The sequence below is a fragment of the Caretta caretta genome, chromosome 7 (assembly GCF_965140235.1).
Source record: "Caretta caretta isolate rCarCar2 chromosome 7, rCarCar1.hap1, whole genome shotgun sequence".
Lineage (NCBI taxonomy): Eukaryota > Metazoa > Chordata > Testudines > Cheloniidae > Caretta > Caretta caretta.
Window position 1 is genome coordinate 81,508,133 of NC_134212.1, and position 26,763 is coordinate 81,534,895.

The window sequence follows — 26,763 nt, forward strand, 5'->3', positions numbered from 1 at the left end:
CTGACAGTGCCCCACACTCAGCTGTAGGTTCCCCACAATGCCCCGTTTAAGTTGGTACAAGTGCTCCTGGTGAAGACACACCACCGGCAGCAGGGTTGTGGGGACACCAACAGCTGATTGAATTACTGTGGTGGCTGTAGGTCAACCTAAATTAAGTTGACCTAATTTTGTAGTGTAAACAAGTCCTGACTATAGTGTCTCTTTCACTATAGAGGAGAGGTGGGCAAACTACAACCTGTGGGCCACATCCGGCCCGCAGGAACTGCCTGGCCCCTGAGCTCCTGGTCTGGGAGGCTAGCCCCCAGCCCCTCCCCCGCAGTTTCTCCTCTTCCGGAGCCACGCTGCCACACGGGCAGCACTCTGGGCGGCAGGGCTGCCAATCATGCAGGGCAGCATGGCAGTGTGTCTGGCTCCAGCCGGGCGGCACGGCTGCCAGACATGCTGCTCTGAGCTGCATACGAAGGGGGCTGGGGCTGGGGGGTTGGATAAGGGGCAGGAGGTCCCGGGGGGCAGCCAGGGGACAGGGAGTGGTTGGATAGGGCAGAGGTTCTGGGGGTGGGGGTCAGAGGACAGGGAACGGGGGGGTTGGATAGGTGTGGGAGTCCTGAGGGGCCTAACAGGGGTCAGGGGTGTGGATGGGGTCGGGGCAGTCAGGGGACAGGGAGTGGATGGTGGGGAGGTGTCCCGGGAGGGGGCAGTCAGGGGACAAGGAGCAGGGGGGGTTGGATGGGTCAGGGGTTCTAAGGGGGGCAGTCAGTGGGCGGAAAGTGGGAGGGGCAGATAGGGGGCGGGAGCCAGGCTGTTGGGGAGGCACAGCCTTTCCTACCCAGCCCTCCATACAGTTTTGGAACCCCGATGTGGCCCTCGGGCCAAAAAGTTTGCCCACCCCCGGTCTTGCAGATTGCAATCCTGATTCTCTGTTGACTTACTCCTTCTGTAGTCATTAACATGTTGTTGATGTGGTGATAAATGACTACACAAGGTGTAAGGCAGTGGAAAATCAGGCCCAGGAATGTCAGGAAGCAGTGAAGGGAGGAGGACTCAGCCAGCTGGTCACCACTGCAGTAGCCAAGAGACACACCTCCATGAAGTGAGAGGGGAAAACAGAGCAGCTAGTCTGGTCCATGTCAACACAGAAGAGGTAACGGACAAGGAAGAAGAGGAAATGGGCTAAATTTATGCCACTCCTGTTACAGATGAGACTCTTAATGGCTCTGATGACACAGATAGTATCGATGCTGAGAAGCAATAATAATACCCAACACACAACTAACTGATGCATATCACAGCATCTGAAAGACTGAAACTTTTATTATGAGTCATTTTATCATTTGCTATGTCATTGCATCAGCTTTATAACATCTTCACTCACTGCATCCCCAGCAATCTTGGTTTCTTCTCATTTATGGATATGAAAGTGGAAGGTAACAGTGTTTGACTTCAGGAAATTAAAGCTTCTCAATAACCGTATTAGTCATCAGTGCCACTTTCTACTATTATTGAACCTGTAGCTATCGTCATATTCTGAGAACAAAATAAGCAAACAGGAAACAATTGTGCTCAACCTTCAATTTTACTGAGACTGGAATTTTTAATGACATTATTTGCATTCAGCTTTAATCTGTTCATCAGGTGACATTTTTTAACTATTAATTTGCCATTTATATCTAAAAAGCTCTGGGACTATCAGCATGTTCCCAGTTTCATATAAGTTTTTTCATTTGTGCCAGGATTACAGAGCTACAATGTGAATGGTATTAATGGTATTTTATTTTGCATAACACAAAAATAACTCCACAGTTGTATTGCAACTATTGGCCAAAGAATTATCTGATACAATAATCATAATATTTAGGTAAGGTTTCCTTGGCAGCTGCTAACCACATGGTAACTGAGCTAGTGATAGCATAGTTTCCCTGTACAAGCACAGAGACAGGAGACATCTTTGTCTCTGTTGATCTGGGTTAACCTACCCTGAAGCTCCCAAATATTCATGGGTTTTAGGGAGGCTTCACACTTTCTCTTCTGCATGGCCCCCCTCAAATCTCTCCCATTTGAAGAGATGGTAGGCAGGAAACTTCAGGGGATGATCTGGATCCAAGAAATTAAAAGAACAGTCAATATTTATGTATATATTCTGCAGTAACTTAACTTTGCTGCTGTAAAGTTAGCTGGCCACCCAAGAAACAAAACGCCTTCAAGCCACAAATCCATTTTAGCACAATCATTATATCCTATATGTAGGTTATACAGTGTTAAAAATTTGTAACATTGCCCAAAGAATCAAAGTGTTTCATGTTAATTGTTGCTCATGTTAAAACTTAATGAGCCTGATTTTCCACTATCTCATTTAGTCACTAACACCAGTGCAAAACATTACCAAGTCGGAACTCTCCAATTATTTACACTTGTTTTGCACGCACTGTGCATAGGTCTGAATGACTACACAATGTGCAAGGCAGTGGAGTATCAGGCCCAAAATATCTAATTTAGAAATATACACAGCTGTATTTAAAATTCATTGTCATTCAGGTTTGGGAGATTATTTTTTAATACCATGAGTTCTTCATCCTGCAAGAAATATATACGCACAATACATTCTTATATGTTTAATGCGGACAGAAAAGCCATCTGATTGTATACTAAAGAAGAACACAGGAAACTGATATAAAACACTGGACCACTTTATGCATATAATTGTTACTTATGCTAATACTGAATAAAGATAGTGGCTGGCCCTCAAAATTCTTCCACCTAAAATACTTATACAAAGTGTGATAACAGATCAGTATTACAAAGCCACATAACTGAACATTCAAATAATGGTGAACAGGCACAAGATACAAACAAGTTTTAACCATGGACAAAAAATACTGCACTGTTGAGCAGACAATTCCATGCTGTCATGTGTCTTGGGCTCGCACTTTATATTTCGTAGTTTCTGAACTTCCTCAGAAGCTCTGAAGGGGCATCACCTGACCAGCGGAAACGCAAGTGCAAGCAATTTGAATCTAAAAATCCCATGAAAAAAGAAAAAAAGGGAGAGGAAATGAATTATTACAAAGAAACATTTAAAACTGATTAGGCTAAAGTAGTTATAGTGTTGTTGTAGCTGTGTCAGTAGCAGGATATCAGAGAGAAAATGTGTGCGAGGTAGTATCTTTTATTGGACTCTCTCTCGCCAACAGAAATTGGTCCAATAAAAGATATTACCTCACCCACTTTGGCTAAAGTAGGTCTTGATTATTGTGACTGAAATATAAGTCAAATGTAGGTCTTTAGCATGAAGTTTCAATCCTTGGTCGGGATGGAGAGGGAGGAGGAGAGAGAGAACGTCTGAACAAAGGTGTCATCTGAACAAAAACTATTAACAAACTGATCAAATATGGGCAACATTCATTCTCTCTGAAGCACCTAGCACTGGCCACGGTCAGAAGACAGGTTTCAGAGCAGCAGCCGCGTTAGTCTGTATCCGCAAAAAAAAAAGGAGGATTTGAGGCACCTTAGAGACTAACAAATTTATTTGAGCATAAGCTTTCATGAGCTACAGCTCACTTCATCGGATGCATTCAGTGGAAAATACAGTGGGGAGATTTATATACACAGAGAACATGAAACAATGGACGTTACCATACACACTGTAAGGAGAGTGATCAAAATCCAGGACACGAGTGGTATAAAACTGGGCCCTAATTGAGATAGCTAGTTAAATTAAGAGCCTACAGCTATTGGAATCCTTAGTATTGCAATTTGCACCTCTCAGGCCCTGATTTTCAAAACTGTACATATGCAGTTACTTGAATGTGAAGTCATCTTAGTTATACTCTATGCATACAAGTGGCCAACTGCATGAGCGATCACATTAATTGTACTCACAGTTCTGAAAATCATGTTCTCTGTCTAATATTCTTACATGTGCACAGCAAGTAATAAGACATATGCAAATGTACAGGAAACTAAGGAAATGGGAATTATTGAAAAAATTATGTAGTCACCCATTTCTTATCCAGTTTATCCTTTAAGGACCAATCCTGAATATCATACTCAAGCAAATCTTCCACTTAATTAGATGGGAGTTTTCCATGACTAAAAAGTTCAGTAAAAATGCCTAAACACTGAAATCTGTCACATCACTGTTCCACTTACTTGGAGAGTCTGGACTCTTTGGTGATTGTGGCTTCTCACCAGAAGTCTCAGCATCATCTTGTTCCCTTCTCTCATCTGACAATCCATCTTTACTGTTTTCAGCCTGTTGGGCCCAAGTGTCATTAGTTATGTTGTTGCTATTATTTAGCTCAGGTGCTTCCAGCATTGGCTCTTTTTTACTTCTGACAGCCCAGTGCATTGACTAAATAAATCAAAAAATAACAAATGGACAAATCTAAGTTGTACATTAAATTTTAAACATAACATAGGCTAGTTTTCTACTTTAAAGGAGTCAGTGTGCAGTTACTCAGGTTTATTCTTTTTAACTAACAGAAGTATGCTCTAGGACAGGGGTTCTCAACCTTTTCCTTTCGGAGCCTCCCCCCCCGCCCCCAACATGCTATAAAAACTCCATGGCCCACCTGTGCCACAATAACTGGTTTTCTGCATATAAAAGTCAGGGCCAGTGTTAGTGGGTAGCAAGCAGGACAATTGCCTGGGGCCCCATGCCACAGGGCCCCCCAGGAAGCTACATTGCTCAAGCTTCAGCTTCATCCCTGGGTGGCAGGGCTCAGGGCCCCAGGATTCACACTCATGTGGTGGGGTTTTGGGTTTCTACCCTGGGTCCCAGCAAGTTTAATGCTGGCCCTGCTTGGCAGACCCCCTGAAACCTGCTCTCGGCCCCCCTCCCCGCCCCACAGGGGACCCCGAACCCCTGGTTGAGAACCACTACTCTAGAATGCTTTCTGGAAATTACAGATCATTAGGAAAATGAAATTGAATTTTGGAATTAACAGTTGAGTAGTTTGGGTGATGTTCATCTATAGTTAAATTTGGATGGGGATAAAGGAGGACAAGTGGAGATGCAGCAAATAATTCTAAGGTATTAATATATTTTGCCCACCATCTGCTCAATAAAATTTTCAAGAGCACCTATGAGATTTAGAAGCTTATTTCCATTTTCAAAAGTCACACAGGCATTTCAGAGCTTAGCCACTTTTGAAAATGGGACTTAAGCATTTCTGGAAGTGTTACCTAGGTCTAACTCCCACTGCAGTCAATGGAAATACTCCTATTGACTTTAACTGGAACTGAATCAAGCTTGGAGGGACTGATCCTCCAATCCTTATGTATGGTGCTTTATAGGCAAATTATCTCAGACATTTTTTCACATTTGTTTGCAGGACAATTTGTTTGCTCACCTCTAGTAGGGCCCAATTGTGCATGGTACTGTATATTCTCAATTCACATTCATTTTAATTGAATTGAGGGTGATCATGATATTGCACGATTGGGACCTAGTAGATGTATGCAAAAAAAAATTTCCCACCAGCAAAATTAGTGGAAAAATCCTGAGAACATCTGTTTGCAAAGCACCAAGCATATCAACAGCTTTATATACATATATTCATTCAAGCATACATAATTTTTTAAAAAAGTGTAGGTTTTCCTCAACTTACAAGGAAAACTTAAAGATAGTCTTTCATGGATACAGTTTTCTTTCCAGAGGTTGGGGCAGAGGGGGTGTCTGCACAAGACCTTTCAAGGAAAATGGTGATATTTTGCTCTCTGCTTCGTTAAAAAAAGAGAAAAAGCAGCCGCACCAGGTGAAATCCTAGATCCACTGAAGTCAATGGCAAATTTTCCTCCTCTTGGTGGATCTAAATCCTGGTTTTCTTCTGGCCCTTTCAGACACTCCACCAAGTCTCTGATGGATGAATAAAGTAACTTGTACTGTTGCTGAGCCAACTGGTCTTCCTAGGATGGAGCTGAATTACAATTACTGTGGGGGGGTGAAAACCTTTTGTAGTGATAATCAAGGTGGGCCATTTCTAGCAGTTGACAAGAACGGGACGTTCCTGAAGGTGTTCCTGGCTTTATTGATTTTGTTCTGGATGTCCTGGCTTGTTCCACTGTCCTGGCTGATGGTGCTGTCCAAGTATGTGAATGTTTCTGCATTAGTGAGAACTTAATCCTCTATCCATACTGGTGACGGTGATATTAAAGGTCATGATATATGTCTTATTGTGGTTGATTTTCAGTCCACTTTGCTAGCTGAAAGTGTTGAGTCGAGTTGTTTTTTCTTGTATATGGTGTTGGGTATGTGATAGGAGAGCGACATCATCTGCAAAGTCCAAGTCTTCAAGGGATGCCTTTTGGCATGTCTTCTGTTGTACACCACATTACCTAGTCGATGGCAATGTTGAAGAGGGTTGCAGACATGACACACTCCTGATGTACTCCTGTTTTGACTTCAAAACTGAGCTCACTTGTGATCAACACTGCATGTAAAGTTGAAATAGAAGCTTTTGATGACACTGATTATAGGAAAAGGAATTCTATATGCCGGCAGAATGTACCATAGTCTGGTCCTGAAATGCTATCAAAAGCCTTCTCAAAGTCTATGAAATTTATGTAAAGTTGCCACTGCCATTCTAAGCACTGTTCTATTATGCTTTGTAGAGTGAAGATCTGGTCTGTGGATCTGCGCCCTTTCTGAAAACCAGCTTGCTCTTTTCTGAGAATGCTATCAGCTGCCTCTGATATACGCTGAACTATGATCTTACACAATACTTTGCTTGGCACAGATAAAAGTGTGATACCACGCCAGTTATTACAATCACTGAGAGTTCCTTTCTTTGGTATCTTCACTATAACTCCATTGGTCCACTCATCTGGCACTTTTCCCCTTTTCCAGACTGATGTAAGTAGAGGGACCAGGACAGATGCTGCTAATTCTGACATTTAGAGGCTTGTAAATTATGCTGGAAAGATCTCCCTCACTGTATTACTCCATGTTATTCGAAGTTACACACTGATCATAAAAACAATGTTTAAAAAGCTTCACTCACTGTACAAAAATAAATTTGCATGTACACCTATACTAATGTAATTGTGTGTTATGTAATCATAAATGAATGCCATCTACTGCTACTATAAACCACTATATTTCTACCTGTTTTCCTAGCTTGCATTCCAGGAAGATGGTTTAAAAAAATCACGAATAGCTACATATAATTAGCCGGAAATAAAGTTTGTGGAAAAAACATCTAAGGTGCCTGAACACAATAAATTAATACCTCTGATACCTGGCAGTCACATCAAAGACAAAATATCAAAACTTCTAAATAGTGTGGTTTGCTCAGACATAATTAGCATCTTCCAGATTATTTATCTTCATAAAGTATATCTTCTCAAAATGAATTGCTGTACTCAGTGTTCAGGGCAGTGGTGACATCAACAGAATTAATACACAGCAATGACTCACTCATTTTCACAAGCATCAATAAAAATATAAATCAACAGAAGTTGATATAGACTAGAAAGTAAACAAAAATCTGTTCTGAAAAATAAAGAAATGACCAGAAAGGATCATTTGTTTATGAACTAGAAAAATATTTATGTAAATATCATTTATCATGATTATTTATTAGGTCAGAATCTATCAACTGTTAGGAAAAACAACTGGTTATATTAGAGATATACAGGTATTTCCAGTTTGTCATATTAAATCCTCACAGCCAACAGGAAAAAAACATAACAACTTCAGATACTATGGGATTACATTTTTTGTTGGTATGCTGGTTACATCAAAAATCTATTCAATATTCTCATTAAAGAAATTACTGAAGATTTATTTTCCTAGGATGAAATCCTGGCCCCACTGAAGTCAATGACAGTATGCCATTGACTTTAATGAGGCCAGGATTTCACTCCCAGTAATCATTCTAAAAACTAACTTAAAATATACCACGAGTCTTTTATCATAGTACATTCCTTTGGTTAACCTAGATCATATAGCCACTTTCAATCCCAAGTAAATTATTTTTAAATGACTGAAGTTTTTTGAAATGTTGAGAAAGTTGCTATGGGACTAACAGAAATACAAGATAAAACCTATATTGTCCCTGAGAACAAAAAAAAACTATCAGAGATTTGTCACGTATGTGTTCATAACTGTCTATATCAGCTGACTGCCTTCCAGTTTGTGGCATTTGTTTTTTTTATGAATTCAGGGGTATTTTTCTGCACTCTTGTTACATATTGCTATGCAGCAATTTTGGGGGAGTATTTCTGGTCACACAGCAGCACCGTTTCTAATTAGTGTCCTTTCCTCCATCAGATCAACACTGGGAAACTGATTAAAAAACAATAGAAGGCTGATATAATGAACAGTCCTTAATCTCTGACCCATCCTGTCTTGCCCATGGGAGAATTTCCCTTCCCATAGACCTACCTAATCTCCTAATGCTAATGTATACCCAGGAAATTTAGGTAAACAAAAAACAACCGTTTTTATGGAGTTGCTCAGAGCCTCCCACTGCTGGAATGGAATGGTAATTTTGCTTCGTCGCCAGTAATCATAACAAGCTCGACTCTCTTCGTTAGTAAGAATCTCCTTAGCCTGCTGTAGCTTCTGAAAATTCTCCACTAAAACACAAACCAAAAGGATGTTACATCAAATACTTATTTTTAAATAAATTAATTCCTCTGTGGAACAGGAATGACCAATAAGTAGCTATGTAACAGCAATACAGGTTGGGGCAGAAAAAGAGAATAAAAGAGTGATGAAGGGATGTGGCAGTTCTGCTCACTGCTTTGAGGAAGTCTTAGCTGACTCAACAGTAACACCTTTAGTGGACAATTGATGCCCTCTTTCAGATGAACAATTCAATGCAAATGTCAAAATGTGGAGCCTTTTTGTCTCTTGGTTTAGAAGCTTTATACACTTGAGGGCTATCAAAATTATGTGGTATTCAAAGCAAAACACATGAGGTGTCACCCCATTTAAAAACCAACATTGCAATAGCATGACAGCATTTCACACGGAACACAGTATGATCCAAAGCAGCAAGGAAGTTAGAGCAGAACATACCACCAAGGGACAGTAAGAAGGAAGCATAATTACATTATATGAGCAGCAAGCAGAAGAATCTTAACATAGCATAGTACAGATTAGCTAACGGCATTGCTTAACCTCACAAATTTTGTGGGTATAATAAGATATTAACTTAAATTCCAGATTGTGTGAATAAGATCTCCCATTTCTCTTGCAGGAGTAAAAATTCTTTAGAAAATGGTTGTTAAGGATGCAGCTGTGTGTTACTATTTGTGTAAAGGTTACAAATTTACATTTTATCTATGAGTCACCCTTATTAGAGTGGCTTACTATTATTATTCATAGTAGAGTCTTCTTTTGAAATATGCTGAACTCAAACACTAACCAAAGCTGATAAGCATAAATCAAACAACACACAGGATTTTTTTTTCTTAATTCTGTTTCTTTTTTCCGGTGTGACCAGTTTTGGGGGGATAAAAAGCAGTCTCGTTTGATAATTATTTTTAATACGTGGAATTGAAATGAATCAGACAAATTAAATGTTTACTCTACTGTGAAAATGTAAGGCATTTAGTAGACTGTTCAAGTAAATGAAGCATAAACTGTTTGCTCTTAATACACAAGACTGCTCCACTATTTGGGTCTTGGGCTCCCTTTTTTAAAAGTGATTTATTTTTACTTCAATTTAACACTAAAAATTACAAGCAATGGACCAGATTTGAATCTCACTTATGCCCCTGCCTCCTCACTGAAGTCAATGGGGTAGCCTCAGTTTATTTACAGAAGAATTTGGTCCTGTTATCCAGTTGCTCTTTCAAGTATGTTTAAATATATTTTGGAAAGTAGGATTTAAGATCATTTTGTAAAAGGTGGACTCTTCAACAGATTTTGGAGGGATCCGTCTCTGGCTCTCTCAAAATGAAGAATCACACTCCATTTTATTTTTTATTCCCCCATCAATTTGATGGGGGCCTTGACTCATTTCAGAAAGCCAAAAAGAGCTAAGTGCAACTTAATACCACTCTCAAGACATCTGAAGGTGTCAGTGGACAGTGAATACTCTTTCATCCTCTTGGGTGTAGTGCCTCTACTATTCCGGGAGAAGGGTGCAAGCAAGAATCCCGAACTTTAATCTCCTGTGTGGTTGCTACCACACTATGTTTGTCAGTGTGCCTCCAATTAAACTGAGAGAAAATTTGTATAGGCATTTTTGTGCATTAACTGAAATGGAACATTTGATTTAGTTATTCTGCAATAATACTTTCAAAGGGCTTTAAGAACTCAGTAGTCTATAGCTGAGAATATTTTAAACTGGGAGAAGAGGTCCTGCTTCTGCTCCCCTTCCTCATATGGGCTGGAATTTTCAAAGGGGCCTAAGGGAGTGGGAATTTCAAAAGGATTTGGGTGCCTAATTTCCTTAAACCACTCTGAAAATCCCAGTCATCATGTAGTCCCTCACTCTAAGAATAGTCCCACTGATTTCAATATGAGTAGCAGAAGGCAGAATCAGCCTCAAAGTTTTTGGGTGGAGTATCAGAAATGTGCATCACAGAGCACTGTCTTGTTATAACTGGTTTAATACAAACATGTCCAATATTAAGTGTTGCACTCTGTCATCAAATTAATCTTTGTTTTGGGAGTTTTTCCATGTACTATAATTTCCATGATCTGGGCCTATGGTGTTTGTACACACAGATGCACTAGTTCAGTGTTCAACAACAAATCAACACATTTGGTGATACATGGAAACTTAATGAAGAGTAGGGAATGATCACCTTTAATATACTGTTTATCTTATTTTTTTCTGTGCATTTTGTATAGACATAAAGAAGGCCAGAGTAAGTATTCAGATTGTTTGTGGTCATTGATGACAGTGACCCTGTTGGCTATGGATAGATAAATCTGTCTCAGAGTATCCGTTTTTTCCTCAAGGCACTGCTATGGGGGCAAGGTTAAGATTACACCTCTGCCCCGATGTAACACTACCCAATATAACATGAATTTGGATATAACGTGGTAAAGCAGCGCTCCGGGACGGCGGGGCTGCACGCTCCGGTGGATCAAAGCAAGTTCAATATAACGCGGTTTCACCTATAACGCGGTAAGATTTTTTGACTCCCGAGGACAGCGTTATATCAGGGTAGAGGTGTATTTGCGTGACTGACAGCATTTCCACAATTTCTGATGTTCGTTGTTGGTCTGCGGAGAGCTGGCCTGTCACATGGTGCTGGGTCCTCCTTATTTCCAGCTGCTAACTTACATTAAAAGAAGCTAAAATACATTAAATATTTTCCTAATGTTACTTTTCATGTGAGCAATTATTGTAGTTAACCCAAATATGTCATTTGATTCCCACTTGGAGAGGAGATAGTGCATGCAATCATGCATGGGAGGGGATGTGGTCCACAAGACAATCTCTGGTTTAAAATGTGCATCATCCTATAAAAAATTTGACAACTCCTGGACTAGATAATCTAACAATTGTCTTCATGTTCTAATATCCATGATTATGTAAGCATTACAGCAAAATATTAAGGCTTGACATTTATGAGAGTACATTCCATATCTGTAAAAATTATAGAATATTAAAATGGGAAACAGTATTTACTGATGGCTTTTAGGCTGCATTCAATGCCTTAATTATAATTTAAGACAATAGATTGTTTTTAAATAGGAAAGACTACATACCAGCTTTAGGGTTTCCAGGATGTTTGTCAGGGTGACACTCAAGGGCTTTAATCTTAAACTCTGCAAGAATTTGTTCAACCTAAATAGAATATCAACATTTAAAATACATAAATACATACACACATACAAAGGTTTTGGAGATTGGGCTTTTGGGCGGGGGGAAACTGGGAGGAGGGGTGTTAGCTCCCTTGATTTTACAAGATCCTGTATAATCAAAATATATAACAAGAACCATCTGACAGCTGTGTCGCTAATTTAATTTTGTTCTCTGTACTCCCGTCTTTACCCTTTTCTTCATGAACATATATTTTTCCATAGCTGTACGCTTTGGTTTTCAGAAAACTATAAGTAAAGGTTCACACTTGCAAGACTTGTGGGGAGGTGGATTAACTATGCTGACAGGAGAATTCATTAAAGTGCTACAGCAGCGCAGCTATATCGGTGCAGCTGTGCCAATGCAGCATTTTAATGATAGTTCAACTCTTAAGAAACAGGCTGACTAACGATTCATTCAGCAACAAACTGGAATTGGGGACCAATTTAAGGCTTTTAGCGCATCCTCAACTGTGCTCCAGGCAGCTAAAACATGCTAGACCAGTGAAACTCAAACTCTGATAACATCTTGTAGCAAGTTACTATTTAACCATATATATATTCTGAGTAATTATATATATATATATATATATATATATATATATATATATTACTAATTACTCAGTTTGGCAGTTTGTGAAAATCCCTAGCCCACCCCTTCATTCCCTTTAACAACTGAGAATTATTGAGAATTAAGAATTATGTGATTTTATTTTAAAGCAAAGTATTGTGTCATTCAACTAGTCAGTCCAATTTCACTGAGCAAGTTGCCTGAAAAACAACACACAGCTATGGTGCTTTTACAGATTTTACACTTTGCATTGTTGCACTCTATTACTCTTTGTAGGTATACACATTAGTATGGTGTCTTCAGTTTTTAAATCTAATAAATTATGAATTTTAAAAAAACCAGCAATTACATACAGATTGTTGGAACTAGGTATTCAGCAGAGAGACTAGTTACCAATACATCTCTAAAAACTATTTATATGCAGGGATTTTAAATGACACTGTTTACAGTAACATTACTTTTTGAAAATGTAATCTCATTACTTTTCAGACCTAAATATAACATGAATTATTAATATAAAAAAATAAGATAATAAAAATAAGCTAAGGAAAAATATCAAGATATAGAAAGAGAGTAATAGATTTTACCAAGTAAGGAGTCTGGGACTCCTCTAAACTGAAATAACACTTCCTGATGTAGGAGGCTATAGATTTGACCATCCCTCTCTCTCAAACCTGCAGATTCATGAGATGCAAGGGGCTTCTTGATGGAAGCTCTTTGCTGCACTGCCCTGTCATGCCTCTGCCCCCTTCAGTTCCTCCACTCCCTTGAGGATTGATACTGCAAAGGGCTGAGTACGCTGGGCCTGATCCAGCAAAGCACATAGTCAACTTTAACTACATGAGCAATTCCACTGAAATGAATGGAACTACTCATGTGCTCAAGTGCTTTGCTAAATTGGAATCAGAGTACTCAGCATCTTTCAGGATCAAGGCCCAAGCTGGGATCTGCAGGAGTAGGCTTGCCACTGTACATGCATGAAAGAGAAAGCACAGGAGCCTATATTGCTATAAATATTTAAACCATATTTTCAATAAGTTTTCATTAGGTGACAATTTTATTATACAAATTATATTTTAAATCTTGAAAATATTGCCATGTTTTAAAAATACAAAAAAATATGTTTTTCCTATAGGTATGTAACAGTGGTACTGAAAAGCATCACAATCTCACATATACAAGTCATACTCACAGGGCAACAGTAAACAAAGAGTATTGGTTGCTTCTCTGAATAAATAATATGTAACAGATTACTTTTCAGAACCAGTAAGCAGTTATTACAACACATTATTTTTCACTTCAAAGTAACTTTAAAAAGGGTTTACAGTATGTGCTTGAAATATGCATCTCTTCCTAAGACTATAAAACAGAATTAATGCATTAACTTTTTTCATCTGTTAAAAAAAAAAGCTGGAAAAAAGCTAAAATAAAAAAAATTAGTACTGCCACCTGCTGGGATGTATTAAAATTCCTCTCAAAAAATACTTAAACTTGTTTTCAATAATAGATTAAGAATTCTATATTTTTCTGATTATATTTACAAATGTATTTAGGTGCATATCAAGGACTTTTGTCTATATTAGTGATAACACATTGGTAGAATATTTAATTACATTTGCAGAACAAAGCATTTAACCCATATATATTAACAATTGTAGCAGAAATATTAGAAAGCAAAAACCCAGTATTACTTCAATTGACACAGAAGCTAGTTTTAAAATTTTAGCATGTTCCTGAATGTACATAATTAGAAAATGTAATTTAGGACAACTTTAGGAAGTAGAGGAACTCTTGTTTTAGTTACAATCATCCAACAGCTTTTGAGATAGATTTTATCCTAAGGTATGAGATGACATGCAACTGCTACCAAAGTGAGTGTAGAAAACTAGCATTTGAACATCAGTATTTTGGGATAGGACAGGAGGGGCTAGGGTGGGGTTTGTTTGTTTTAAACACATTCATATTTTTCTCCCAAGCAATGGCTATATATTTCCAAAAGTGATATATGATTATCTTAGAAACTGAATATCATTACCAATTACTGACAAAGAGGAGAACATTTTCACCTTTCTTATACTAGTTGCACTGACAATACTTATCTGCTGCCACCTTTTAAGAACATCAATATATTGTGTAACAGCCTACAATTAATATTTTACAAGTGTTTCAAAGTGCATTCTGACATCACAATGGAACTAACTTAATAAACAAAATATTATTTACATTAAAAATAAGCTATTCAAGATGTTAAAATACAGCTTGTATTATAGAGCATCTTTACTATGAACTATATTCTAAACGCTTAATTGTGTCAAAGAAATCAGTTACTGAGATTAATAGAGGAAGAGAAATTCAAAGGTATTATGTAGGTAAGAGAGCAGGTACATGTTGCATTTCAAATAATCATACATTCACAGATAAACATTAACTTCAAACTCCCCTTGAAAACATACAAACCCAAAACAAACTATCATTAACATGGCAAAGAAAACAGAATTATCGTTTTACCGTGGATAGTTCATCACATCCTAGCAAGATGTAATAATCTTCCATATCATCCAGATTGCAGTTCAAAATTGCATCCATTTGGACTAGTCAAACAGCTTTTTTCCCCAACAGCTGATGCGCACCAAGAGGAAAGTATAAACTATCAATAGAAAGCTTATAGGATTGTTTAAATGTAGCTCAGGGAAAACTGCTTTTTGCAGTCTGGTTTAGGGCTCCCTACAGCGCTTTTTAATACACTGAGATGTCATTTGAGATTCCTGAATTCTCTGTTTGTCATTGGTTCTTTACAGGAGGACTGTAACATTGCACAACCCTGGTGTCTGCAATGTTCTCTGGGATTTGTAGTTTTCAAGGTAATTTAAATATTATTCAACTGTATGATCTGCCTCTTCAGACTGAAAAGCATTCAGGATACCAAATAAAATCTCACTATCATTTTAGGCCTGGATCATGCTATGATTTATGCATAGGCTTAATTTTAAGCAGGAGTACTTCTACTGATTTCAGTGAGACTATGTACATGCTTAAGTGTTTTGCTGGAGTGGGCCCTAAATCTCCTAAAACAAATTTTTCTTCTGCTATAAATTGTAAATTTTGCCTCAATTTTAGCAAGGCAAAAACATGCATCAAGCATGGAAAACCATAGCAATTACTTTAAATTATGATCACAGGATTGCTAACTTTCTCAGAATGAAATCCCAGACCCACTGAATTCATTAAGAGTTTTGCCACTGACTTCAGTAGGGCCAGGATTTCATCTTGATATTTCTCAGAACACACAGGCTAGAAAAATTAATTAACTACCATCGCATTCACAGTTTTAGGCTTTTTTGTGTCAATTCTGTATTCCATAATGTTAAGACTCTTTGAAGACAATATGAAGTACTCACTCTTTGATTATGGTGACTGTTGGGACTTTCTGATTTCTCAAGAGTGAGTAATAAAGAGATTCTTGGTGGAGATCTTTAAACCTCTAATTGAGAATATCTTGCAAGTTGTGTTTCTTGGGAGTTAAATGCATATACTTTTCTTTTAATCCATTTTACTGTCAAGTGTTATTAAATTCTTCAGGTTTAAAATATGATTAATGATCAAGGCCTCCATCTGACAAAGACTCACAGATATGTGCCCAACTTTATACATGTAATAATAACTTTATACATGTAATGTAAAATTAAGCATGTCATAGAATCATAGATTATTAGGGTTGGAAGAGACCTCAGGATAGGGTGACCAGACAGCAAGTGTGAAAAATCAGGACAGGGTGGGGGAGTAATAGGAGCCTATATAAGAAAAAGACCCAAAAATCAGGACTGTCCCTATAAAATTGGGACATCTGGTCACCTTACCTCGGAAGGTCATCTAGTCCAACCCCCTGCTCAAAGCTGGACCAACCCCAACTAAATCATCCAAGCTGGGCCTTAGAAACCTCTAGAGATGGAGATTCCACCACCTCCCTAGGTAACCCATTCCAGTACCTCACCATCTGCTACTGAAATACTGTAGTTTTTCTTTATATCCAACCTAGACCTCGCCCACTGCAACTTGAGACCATTGCTCCTTGTTCTGTCATCTGCCACCACTGAGATCAGCCTAGCTCCATCCTCTTTGGAACCCCCCTTCAGATAGTTGAAGGCTGTTATCAAATCCCCCCTCACTCTTCTCTTCTGCAGACTAAATAACCCCAGTTCCCTCAGCCTCTCCTCATAAGTCATGTGCCCCAGCCCCCTAATCATTTTCATTGACCTCCACTGGACTCTCTATATAAGCATGAGTCTTTGCAAGATTGGGTGAACTAAGAACCTCATTTTTCTTTTTTTGTTTCATTTGTCCCTTTTTCTGTAAGAACTTTGTATCCCAAGATGTTTAATGGCATTAAATATTGCTTTTAAAACACACAATTGCTGTGAAATAAATTAATGTAGTCATTATTTTATGTACTTTGTTTTTGCATATGGTTCCTTAGTAGGCTTAGCAGCCCATGCTAGAAATGTAAATATAAATGTCTAGGTAGAGGATGGCAAAGGATCCAGAGGCAGATTTAGTGTTGTTTATGAAACCTTAACTATGATTTCTGCCCTTGCGAATGGTATTTTATAACTATAGAAGTAAAATTGTCATACTATAAATTAATAGATGTTCTTCTACAACCATAACTTACTAAAGGTGGTTTTATTGTTAGAGTTTCCTGAGTTTTTTATTGTATATTCAGAAAGTTTATTAGGATAGGGAATTGTAGATATGGTATAGAGAGAAGGAAATATTAATTCAGTTACAACACAACATTAATTTCAAATCATGAATCAATACTGAAAACATTTGAGTGTGTTAAAATCACAAATATGGCTCCTCAGGAGAAGTCTGAAAACTCTATCTGCTTTGTTTTTTGTTTTTTTAAAAATAGTTGGAAGAAATCAACAGTTCTGAAAAATTGCTTCCCAGTTCCCAAATGAAGGATGTAGAGCAGGGGTTCTCAACCTTTTTCTTTCTGAGGCACTCCAACATACTATAAAAACTCCATGGCCCACCTGTGCCACAAGAACTGTTTTTCTGAATATAAAAAGCAGGGCTGGCATTAAGGGGTAGCAAGCAGGGCAATTGCCCAGGGCCCTATGCCACAGTGGGCCCTGCATAGCTAAGCTGCTCAGGCTTCAGCTTCAGGCCCTGGTGGTGGGGCTCGGAGAAGTGGAGCTGTGCCTTTCTGTCCTGGGCCCCAGTGGGTCAAGTGCTGGCACTGCTTGGCGGACCCCCTGAAACCTGCTCACCACCCGTCAGGGGGCCTCAGACCCCTGGTTGAGAACTGCTGATGTAGAGAACCAAACAGTAATAATAAAGAAAAGGCTCTCTTGGTGAAAATCTTTAGTAAATGTTTAAATATGGAATGCTGCACACATTAGTAATTATTGAGGACTAACTGTGCAATCTGTGAGGGGCAATGCATAGGTGCAGTAGCGCCCGGAAACCATCATGCCACAGAAAAAGCACCCTCTCTCTCAAGTTTCCACTGTGAACAGTAATTTACAGCATCTCTTTATAAACCTGTAGCATACTTCCCACCATCATACTGACCAACAACATATTCAAATTAATTTAAAGGAGAGTTGTGGTAATACTCAATTTACTAATAAAGCCTAAAGAGAAGCTGATTAGGGGCTGCAGAGAGCCATGTAAGATGGGGGGCTATAGATTTTCCCCCTACACCTGACCCTCCTCCTTCCCTCTCAGGCACTCCCTCCCCATTTAGCATGATCATCGCAGTGGCCCATAAGCCCCTACACCCATCCCCTTCAAATCTAAGTGAGGTTGCAACTAGGTGCACAGGGTCACAGCGCCACTCAGGTTTGGTTTGGCTTGGCCTGGCCAAAAGTACCCAGTAGCTTTATGCTGGAGATAACATTTATTGGTTGTAAACAGCAATCTCCCTGACATAATGGGAGACTTGATCAACATGCCCATCCTGTGACCTGTCAGTTCTGCTGGTCAGCACATTGGGGTCAGGAGACAGCTATGACTCTACCTACTCCTGCCTGACTCACTTCTACCTTAGGGGATGTCTGCTTCTGATGCGCAGCTTCCACCTGCTCTGAGTTTCCTTATATAACTACTCATTTTGCAGCCATGTATGGGGGTGGGGGAAAATTCTTACTCTCACCCTCTCCCCGTATGGCTACATTAGAGATAGGTATAATCTACCCCTTTAAGATAGTTCATCCTAACATATTAACACACATACATATAGGTGGAAATATCCCACTCAGGATAAGTAGTATCTTACTCGACAAGTAGTCCCAGATTTCAGTAGGGCTACTCCTGGAGTAAGGTACTACTCAACATAAGTAAGGATGGCAGAATCTGTCCCAAGGATAATGAATACAAAGGATATGAAAGAGGAAAATATTGTTAAGATGTACACAGTGTTATCTGAAAGAGAAACAACACAGACCAGGAAATGGCAAGATCTAAATGAAGTTTTGCCATTCAGTTACAAAATGTTACCTACAAATCTGTTTACACTGTTTACACTTCTAAATAAGTGTACATATTTAGCACAGATGACGAAGTCTCATATTTGTAATTCTGTACTCACCACTTACGAACAGAATGTTATCTCCAATATTGTTTACACAGTATTACTTATACGTGAATTAACAGGGTCCAATCCTGGTTCCAGTGAATGCAATGGGAGTTTTGCCATGATTTAGCCTTTCATGCACAAACAAGAAAATCTAGTATGTGTAATTCTGTACTTTGTAGTTTCCAAATAGTTTATTTCCATTCATTTACCAAATAAGACTCGTGAACTGAGCCTGTCTCAGGAAATACTGAACTTCAGTGGCTATTTTTCTTAAAGAAGGATCAGCGGAGGAGGAGAAGGACTGGAATCTTTAACTGTGGATATATTTAAAACAAACCAAAAAAACCCAAAACAAGGCACAAGAAGTGTGATATGAAAGAATTTTTAATGTCATGCACTGTACTTGCTAGCTTTAATTTTGTATTGCCTTTATTTACATATTTTCTCTGTGTTTTGGTTGCCCTCATATGGTAGAGAACTTCCACAGTAACTGTATGAAGTTTGATCACTTCCACTGACTTTAGGTCGAAGTGTGTTTACAAAATATAGCCCAGATTCAGGAAAGGCTATCTATTCAGGATAGTATTTAAGCACATGCTTCAAGTTAGTGATGTCCTGAATAGGGATGGATTTAAGTACATTCTTTCCTGAATCAGAACCAACGATTTCTGTAGGACTACTCACACACAAATACTTAACTTTACACAGAAGGACTGTGACCTAAATTTGGATTTAGGAACCTAATTTTTTGCATGTAGCCTTAGAACCTAAGTGTCCTTGAATATGTCAGACACTTGTTCCACTCAAACACTAAGGTCTTGTCTTACACACAAATATGCTCCAAAATAACTGCTCTAGTTTTAATTCTTTTAAAATATACTAGACAAGCCTTGTACAGCTATTTTCCCCCTTATTATTTCAACTAAATTTAAATATGACTAAAACAAAATAGGAGTCTCTTAATCCAAAATAAGAGTGTCCACACACAAGCATGCACCAAAATAAAAAGGTATGAATTAAAATAGATTTAGTTATTTCGGTACATGTAACAAGTCCTTAGTCAAGGGAATGTAAAATTTTGGAAAGGACCCATTTCTCAGTTTTCTGAAAAATGACAGGGGGAAAAAAATCTTTAGAGCATGAGAAACCCTTTTTCTTTCTAAGACAACTCAAATGACCAATTGGAATTCTACCTGAGTTACACCCAGAAAGGTCACTTTTCAGGCTAAGGAGGAACAGGAGAAATTTTGGCTTAAAGTTTATTTTTTTAAAACTGATCTTTAACAACACCTGAAAACAAAAGGCCAGATTCTAGGTGCCCAACCCGGGAGTTGTAATTGTCTTATTTAGTAAAAATTAATGTTTACGTTAACATAGATATTCTATTAATAGCTTGTGATATTAGGCAGTAATATATATGCATGCATGTGTGTACATATTTTAAACAAACTCTATTTCTGTTTACAATCACAAAGATTAACTATATCAACCTTCACCGCCTAGATTTAGCCATTTACATGAAGACTACTATGGGCCAATACCAGAATGGAGGGAGCCAGGCTGCTGGAAAAATGCAATGCTGCGTCTTTAAAAATTCAGGAGTTGATTTTTCAAAAGCAAACACTGTTTGCATCGTATCAGTCTTCAGCTCATTTCACAAACAGCTAAACAAACTGGAAGATGACGTCAAGCCACTGATTTGATCACCATTTGCTGACTCCTCTGTACAGGTTTTGGTTTTATATAGATTAACATTTGCAGAAGGAAAATACAAAGAAGAAATACTTTAACATTTCAGAATATATATAATACATTTTAAAGTAACAAATCAACAGCAATAGCGTTTTTTTAAGGTGCCCTTCACAGTGGTATCTCTGTTGTGCCCAAGCATTGTGCAACAATTAAAGATAGCACTGACTGTGTTTTCAATTACAATATTCTCACAGCCTCTGTTCTATTTCAACTGTGATTAACCAAACCCCAGCTGTCCAAATTTTACAAGTGTGCCCCAAACCCAAAATTTTGTTTTTCCAAAATTCTGATTATCTGAATTTCAGATATTCTGAACACAGGGCATCTGTCTATGGAAATATATAAACAAAAATACACATGCACAATGCAATTTGAATCTGTGCATGCTTACCCTCATAGTCTAAGAACTGAAGAGGCTTTCACCTGTAGAGACAAGAACAAAGTTAACATAGACACAATATCATGTATCCACACAAATATACAGTGTAAAGTCTGTTATAATTTAATTTATAAATATTTGCATTGCGGAAGAACAAAGAGATTCCAGTAAGGGATCGGGTCTCCAGTATGCTAGGTCTGTAAACACATCTTGAAAAAAAAAAAAAAGTTCCTAATCCAAAAAGCCTTCAAACTAAGGCTCTGATTCAGAGAAGTGTTTCTATTCAGGAAGGGCACTAAAGCACATGCTTAACTTAAACGTATGCTTAAAGTCACACTGTAGTGAAGCTAACTATAAGAGCTTTCCTGAATTAAAATGACTTAAGCACATGCTACAGTGCTTTCCTGAATTGGTGCCTAAGCAAAGATGGAAAAATAATTTTGCTACTGAACATCCAACGGTCGTTCACAACCTAGTACTAGGAGCAATCCTCCTATGTACAGCTATCCAAAAAAAAAAAAAAAGACATCAGATCATGAAAACTCAAAACACCAGCTTCTGTAACCAATGTAGGGTAGCAACCAAGTAGTGCAATGCAATAGTGTATGTATTTTTGCATAATGGTAGGAACCAGGGTAAAGTGGCACATATCACCAGAACAAATCCCTACTCTTACAAAATAAATTATGAGCTCTTTAATGTGTGACATCTCCATTGTTAAGTTCTGGTCTGCAAAATTCACACAGAAAACTGCAGGGAACTCAGTTTATATATCCTATTGATGCAGGTCTGAGACATCAGATATTTGAAGATCTAATATTTTAGACCACTAAGCGTCTCCTTATGTAGAAACAAAGATCCACTAGATGATCATAATCATCCCTTCTGACCTTAGTATCTATGAATCTATGAATCCACTAATATTCTAAGTAACTTTTCTCTCATGTTCTTCTTCTATCTGCTTCCCACTCTCTCTCTCGCACCAGAAAATGTCAATTAGTAGTATCACCTCCAAGATTGGGCTGCATTATGGTAGACACCATACCAACATAGTAAGAAACAGTTCCTGCCCTGAGGAACTCAATCTAAATAGACAAGGCAGACAAAGAGTGGCCAGGGAGACGAACAAAGTGGTGAAATAGTTTGCCCAAGGTCACAGAACAGGTTGGCGGCAAAGCTGGGAATAGAATCCAGGTATCTTGAGTCCCAGTCCAGTGTCCTAGCTTCTCGCCTACAATTATTGGCATCAGAATCTTAATGGGACCCAACAGCTGGACAATGTAGTATGAACTTAGGATCATGAACATAGACATTCTGGTTGCTAACTTGCCCTTGTTAGAAAAAGTTGGCTTGTAAAACGCAAACAAGAAGTAGAGGTAAAAATGTCATTTCCCTGTTGTTCCCCCTACACTGCTTTGAATTCAGATAGCAGGATTTTGCACAGAATCCAATAAGTAAGATAAAAAGGACGTGGGTTTAGTTAGGACAGAACAGCTATTTAATAACATTCATGTCCCTAGGTGATATGGGAGTAAAATTGAAGTAAATCTGTTGTCTATGTTGCTGTCAGCATTTATTATTTGTATTATCACAGCGTCTAGGAGCCCTAGTCAAGGACCAAGTCCCCACTGTGCTAGGCACTGTACAAACTGCTCTTGGGGGAATTCTGCATCAAAAAATTAATAATTCTGCATAATTCTGCATATTTTATTTGTCAACATAACACAATATAATCACACCAGTTTCAATTATTTTGATCATTTATTTCAAAATACCTATCGGCAAGTATGTCTAACAATACAGACAACAAAAAAGATTCAGAAAATGTTTTTTAACGAATAGATTCCTTACTAGAAATATTAATACAGAACTTTGAGTAATAATTCATTTAAACTACAATACAGAACCATATTTCCCGCACCCTCCAAAAGCAGTGCAAAGGCTGGGGGGAGGTCAGGAGTAATGAAGCAGCTGAGGGAGAGGGAAATAATTGCTGGGAAGGAGCCTGGGTGTGAACTTGGAGGGTTGTTGGGTATGGGGGGGAAGTGTGGAACAGGTTTTGGGGGGAGGGACTGCTAGGGAGCTTCCCCCATGCAGACCCTTGCTGATCCCTAGCCTCTCCCATTCAGTCAGGCACATGTGTCCCTCCATCCCCACTCAGACACCTATTCCCCCCCATCCCCATGTGTCCTTGCACCCCCTGTCCATATGTGTCCCTCCACCTCCACTCAGACACCCACTCTCCCATACTCATGTGGCCCTGCACCCCCTCTCCTTATGCATCTCTGTGCCCAAACTCAGCCAGCCCCCGTCCCTATGTGTCTCTGCACCTCCTCCCCCATCACCATGTGGCCCCACATCTCCCTGCCCCCTGTGGCCTTATGCCTCCAGTCCTATTTAGCCCCTGCCCTAGTCTGTCCTCCCTCACTAGCCCTTATGAACCCCTGTCTGACCCCCCCAGCAGCCCCATAACCCCTGTCTCCTGACCTGGCCCAACAGGCACTGTGAAAAAGGCAGGCTCTTTCTCTTCCCTAGCTGACTGGGAACTGCTGCTGTGTTCTAGTGCCACAGCACCCTCTGGTGGACAAAAGGCAGAACTGCGGCAACTTTTCAGCAGCAGCTTTTTTCTGCACAAAAATTAAAAATGTGCAGCTCATTAATTATGTACGCATAACACTTCAGGGGGAAAAATTAGTGGGTGCTCTGCACCCACTGGCAGCCAAGCTCCGTGCCCCCCTGCCTCGCCTCACCTCACCTTCTCCCCCGCCTCCTCCCAGCACACCGAGTCTCTGCTCCTCCCTTCCAGCCCTTGCCACTGCCAAACAGCTGTAGCAAGTGCCAGGAGGGAGCGGGAACATGGCGCTCTCAAGGGAAGAGGCAGGGAAGAGGCGGGGCTGGGGCAGGGATTTGGGCAAGGAGTCAAATACGGTCAAGGAAGGGGCAGGGACTTTGGGGAAGGGGTTGGAATGGTGGCAGGAGGGGGCGCAGTTGGGGCAGGGACTTTGGGGAAGGGGTTGGAATGAGGGCGGGAGGGGGCAGGGCAAGGGTGGAGTTGGGGTGGGGCCAGGGAAGAGGGGGGGGGGTTGAGCACCCACCAGTGCCAGAAGAAGCTGGCTCTTATGCTAAGCACTTTAGTAAAGACCACCTAACCCCCCCGGTGGTTGCATAACCGACAGAAGAATTATTCTATCAACCTAGCTACTGCTGCTCAGGAAGGTGGATTACCTACATCAATAGAAAACCTCTTTCCATCAACCTAGGAATTGTCTACACTATGGGCATTATAGCTATGCTATGCCACATAATGTAGACACGCCCAACGTAAACCAATAGCAATATCTGTTACTATTTGGAGATGGCCATTCCACTGCCTTATGAGCAGTGTAACATTTAATAGTGTTGCCAGCTCATGATTTTATAACAAGACTCATAATACTTGGTCATCTCCTGCAAGTATATTGCGAGAATCTTAACTTTCATTTAAAAAAAAAAATTAAGTGAATTTCTAGCCCTAAAGAATGCAGAGAAAGGGTTGAAAACATGAGGCTCAAAAGCAAAAGGCAAATTAAAATTTAATAAATTTGGGCTTTTTTAAAGTCTCATTTTTAAGCCATTTCAGATTTTTGAATACTTGTGGTTGGCAGTAATGTGTAATATCTCCATTTCTCTCTTCCCATCTCCAACCTGGCTGCTCAGACAGGAGTGATTTCCTTTTTCTCCTACTCTGATGGGATTAAAAAACAAACAAACAGGAATCCCAGTGATTTTAGGCTTGTCTACACAAACTGGTTCCAATTTAATTAAAGGTGTGTTTTTAAACTGATTTAGTTAAACCTGTGCAAGTTTTCACATGCATACATACTTCTTTCTATTTAACAGTGGCTTATCTGGGGTTTAGTTTAAATCATGCAAAACACAGATTAAGTTAAACAGAACTATTCATCTGAACTAAGCATCTAAAATATAAACTTCCATTGATTTAACTAAATTAGTTTTAACACGCACCATTCGTTAAAATGGTACAGCCCTCCTCACCGGAGCTGAGATCTTTGGGTTGCTCCTTGTCCTTCCAAGGAACACAACCCAGCCCCTCTAACCTACTATATGTGTGACCCTTTCCTCTTTCCATGTAATCCCACCCGTACATTTAGCTACTGCCCCGTCCATGCCCTTATTGCACGGCCTCCTTCCTCAAGCCCCGCGCCCTTCACGAAACCACAGCGCCTCAGCTGCTCACCCCTCCAATGGCCCCACCTCAGACCCGCCCGCGTCCGCTCCCCTCACATAACGCCTTGCACGCGCAACGGCCAAGGCTTGTGGGTGGCTGGGAGGTAGGTCACGTGAGGGGGAGAACCGGGGAGGGCATCTACTTGGTGCGCTAGGCCCGAGTACAGGGTCACGTGACGGCGGCACCCCCCCCCCCCCCCGCTTTCCCTCACGTGACCCGGTTTGTTGTTGTTGCGGCCTCCGCGGAGAGGGTGTCCGCGTGGGCGGTGGCGAGGTCACGTGCAGGGTTTAAATCTCTCCCTGGAGGGAGGGGGGGTCGGGAAAGGGGCGCTGTTGCGCCGGACTGGGGGAGGCGGCGGTTGCTGCTCCAAGATGGCGGATGAGGAGACTCTGCTCCTCCAACCGCGTAGCGGCCTCTGCGCTGCTGCTGAGAGTGCCGAGCCCCTACCTAAGCGCCAGCGCCTGGACTCGGAAGGCGGTGGCGGGCGGGGCTCGGGGAAGGGCCCAGGCCCAGAACGAGGAGATGGGACGGCGCCCACCTCGGGCTCCGCGGCTGGGGCGGCGGCGAGGCTGCAGGCGGAGGTAGCGGCGGCGGCGGACTGGAGTGGCGCGGAGAACGGGGCCGGGCTGCGGGGCCTGCCCCGCGAGGAGCCGCCCCCGCAGCAGCAGGAGGAGGGGGCGGAGACGGCGCCCAGTGGAGACGCGGTGGAGACGGCCATTGGCTGCAGACGGTCGCAGTGCTCACACGGGGCGGCCGACGCGGCTGCCCTGCATCCCGGTGAGGATCCTTGGCCTGCCCTCGCAGTGGGGAGCGGTACCCTTCCTGCCCCCTCCCGTTGCCTGGGGCAGTGCTGTCCCCGCCCTCAATCGCTGCGTACGGCCAGGCGGGCCTACCCTAGCGCTGCCTGCTCACTGGGGAGGCGGGGACGCTTCGAGCCTCCTCTGCTTTTGTGTGACACTAGTCAGCGATATCCGCACCCCCCACACACGCACCTGGGGGGGACGAGCAACCTGCCCACGCCATCTGCCACGCCGATTCGGGGCCGGGGGCGTAATTAGCCGTCTTCCCCCGGCCTGGAGAGGTGCAGTTAATCTCCAGCCTCTCCTAGCCTCCAAGTGTAACACAGCCTGGGCTTGCTGAGAAGCAAATGAATTCCTCAACCGCCACTGAATCACCTGCTAAACACAGGTGTTGGGTGGCGGGAAGGTCAAGCGTCATGAACTCCCTCCGTGATTGGAGGTATAGAGAGGAGCCAGCCATGCTTAGCATCCTATCCTTTTGCATTGCTTATTCAGTTGTATAATTGCTACCAAACAGCTGTACCTTATAAAGGATAGTGGTGCTAAGTTCTTGCTCACTAACCCTTCCAAATCTTTTTGGGTGCGTGCTCAATGGGCTCTTGCCCAGTTTCACCTCTTTGCACATATATGCTTGCCAAATGCCCTTTGAGTGTGCTTATTGTTACATGCTGATCCCCAGATGT

General features: G+C 40.7%; 2 protein-coding genes across 5 annotated transcripts in view; one reads left to right on the forward strand and one right to left on the reverse strand.

The window, feature by feature from the left end:
- Positions 1–1,554: 1,554 nt before the first annotated feature.
- DNAJC12 (DnaJ heat shock protein family (Hsp40) member C12) lies at positions 1,555–26,397 on the reverse strand. 3 transcript variants are annotated; one of them, XM_075130847.1, is made up of 6 exons: positions 26,276–26,397; positions 21,065–21,098; positions 11,675–11,753; positions 8,438–8,577; positions 4,147–4,348; positions 1,555–3,011 (listed from the first exon to the last, which is right to left on the reverse strand). In XM_075130847.1, the coding sequence occupies exons 2-6, from the start codon at positions 21,068–21,070 to the stop codon at positions 2,926–2,928; spliced, it is 513 nt and encodes a 170-aa protein (XP_074986948.1). In that variant the 5' UTR covers positions 21,071–21,098; positions 26,276–26,397; the 3' UTR covers positions 1,555–2,925. The 3 variants fall into 3 exon arrangements, with proteins under 3 accessions (XP_074986948.1, XP_074986949.1, XP_074986947.1); XM_075130848.1 differs by lacking the exons at positions 21,065–21,098; positions 26,276–26,397 and adding an exon at positions 14,847–15,121 and having other exon boundaries at positions 4,147–4,249; XM_075130846.1 differs by lacking the exons at positions 21,065–21,098; positions 26,276–26,397 and adding an exon at positions 14,847–15,115.
- Positions 25,510–26,763, forward strand: part of SIRT1 (sirtuin 1) — a 28,197-nt gene continuing 26,943 nt past the window's right edge. The window contains exon 1 of one of the 2 annotated variants that reach the window (XM_075130845.1): positions 25,510–26,057. In XM_075130845.1, the coding sequence (XP_074986946.1) occupies positions 25,652–26,057 (406 nt within the window). In that variant the 5' untranslated portion in view covers positions 25,510–25,651. The remainder of the gene's footprint in view (positions 26,058–26,763) is intronic. The other variant, XM_075130844.1, reaches the window with a different exon arrangement.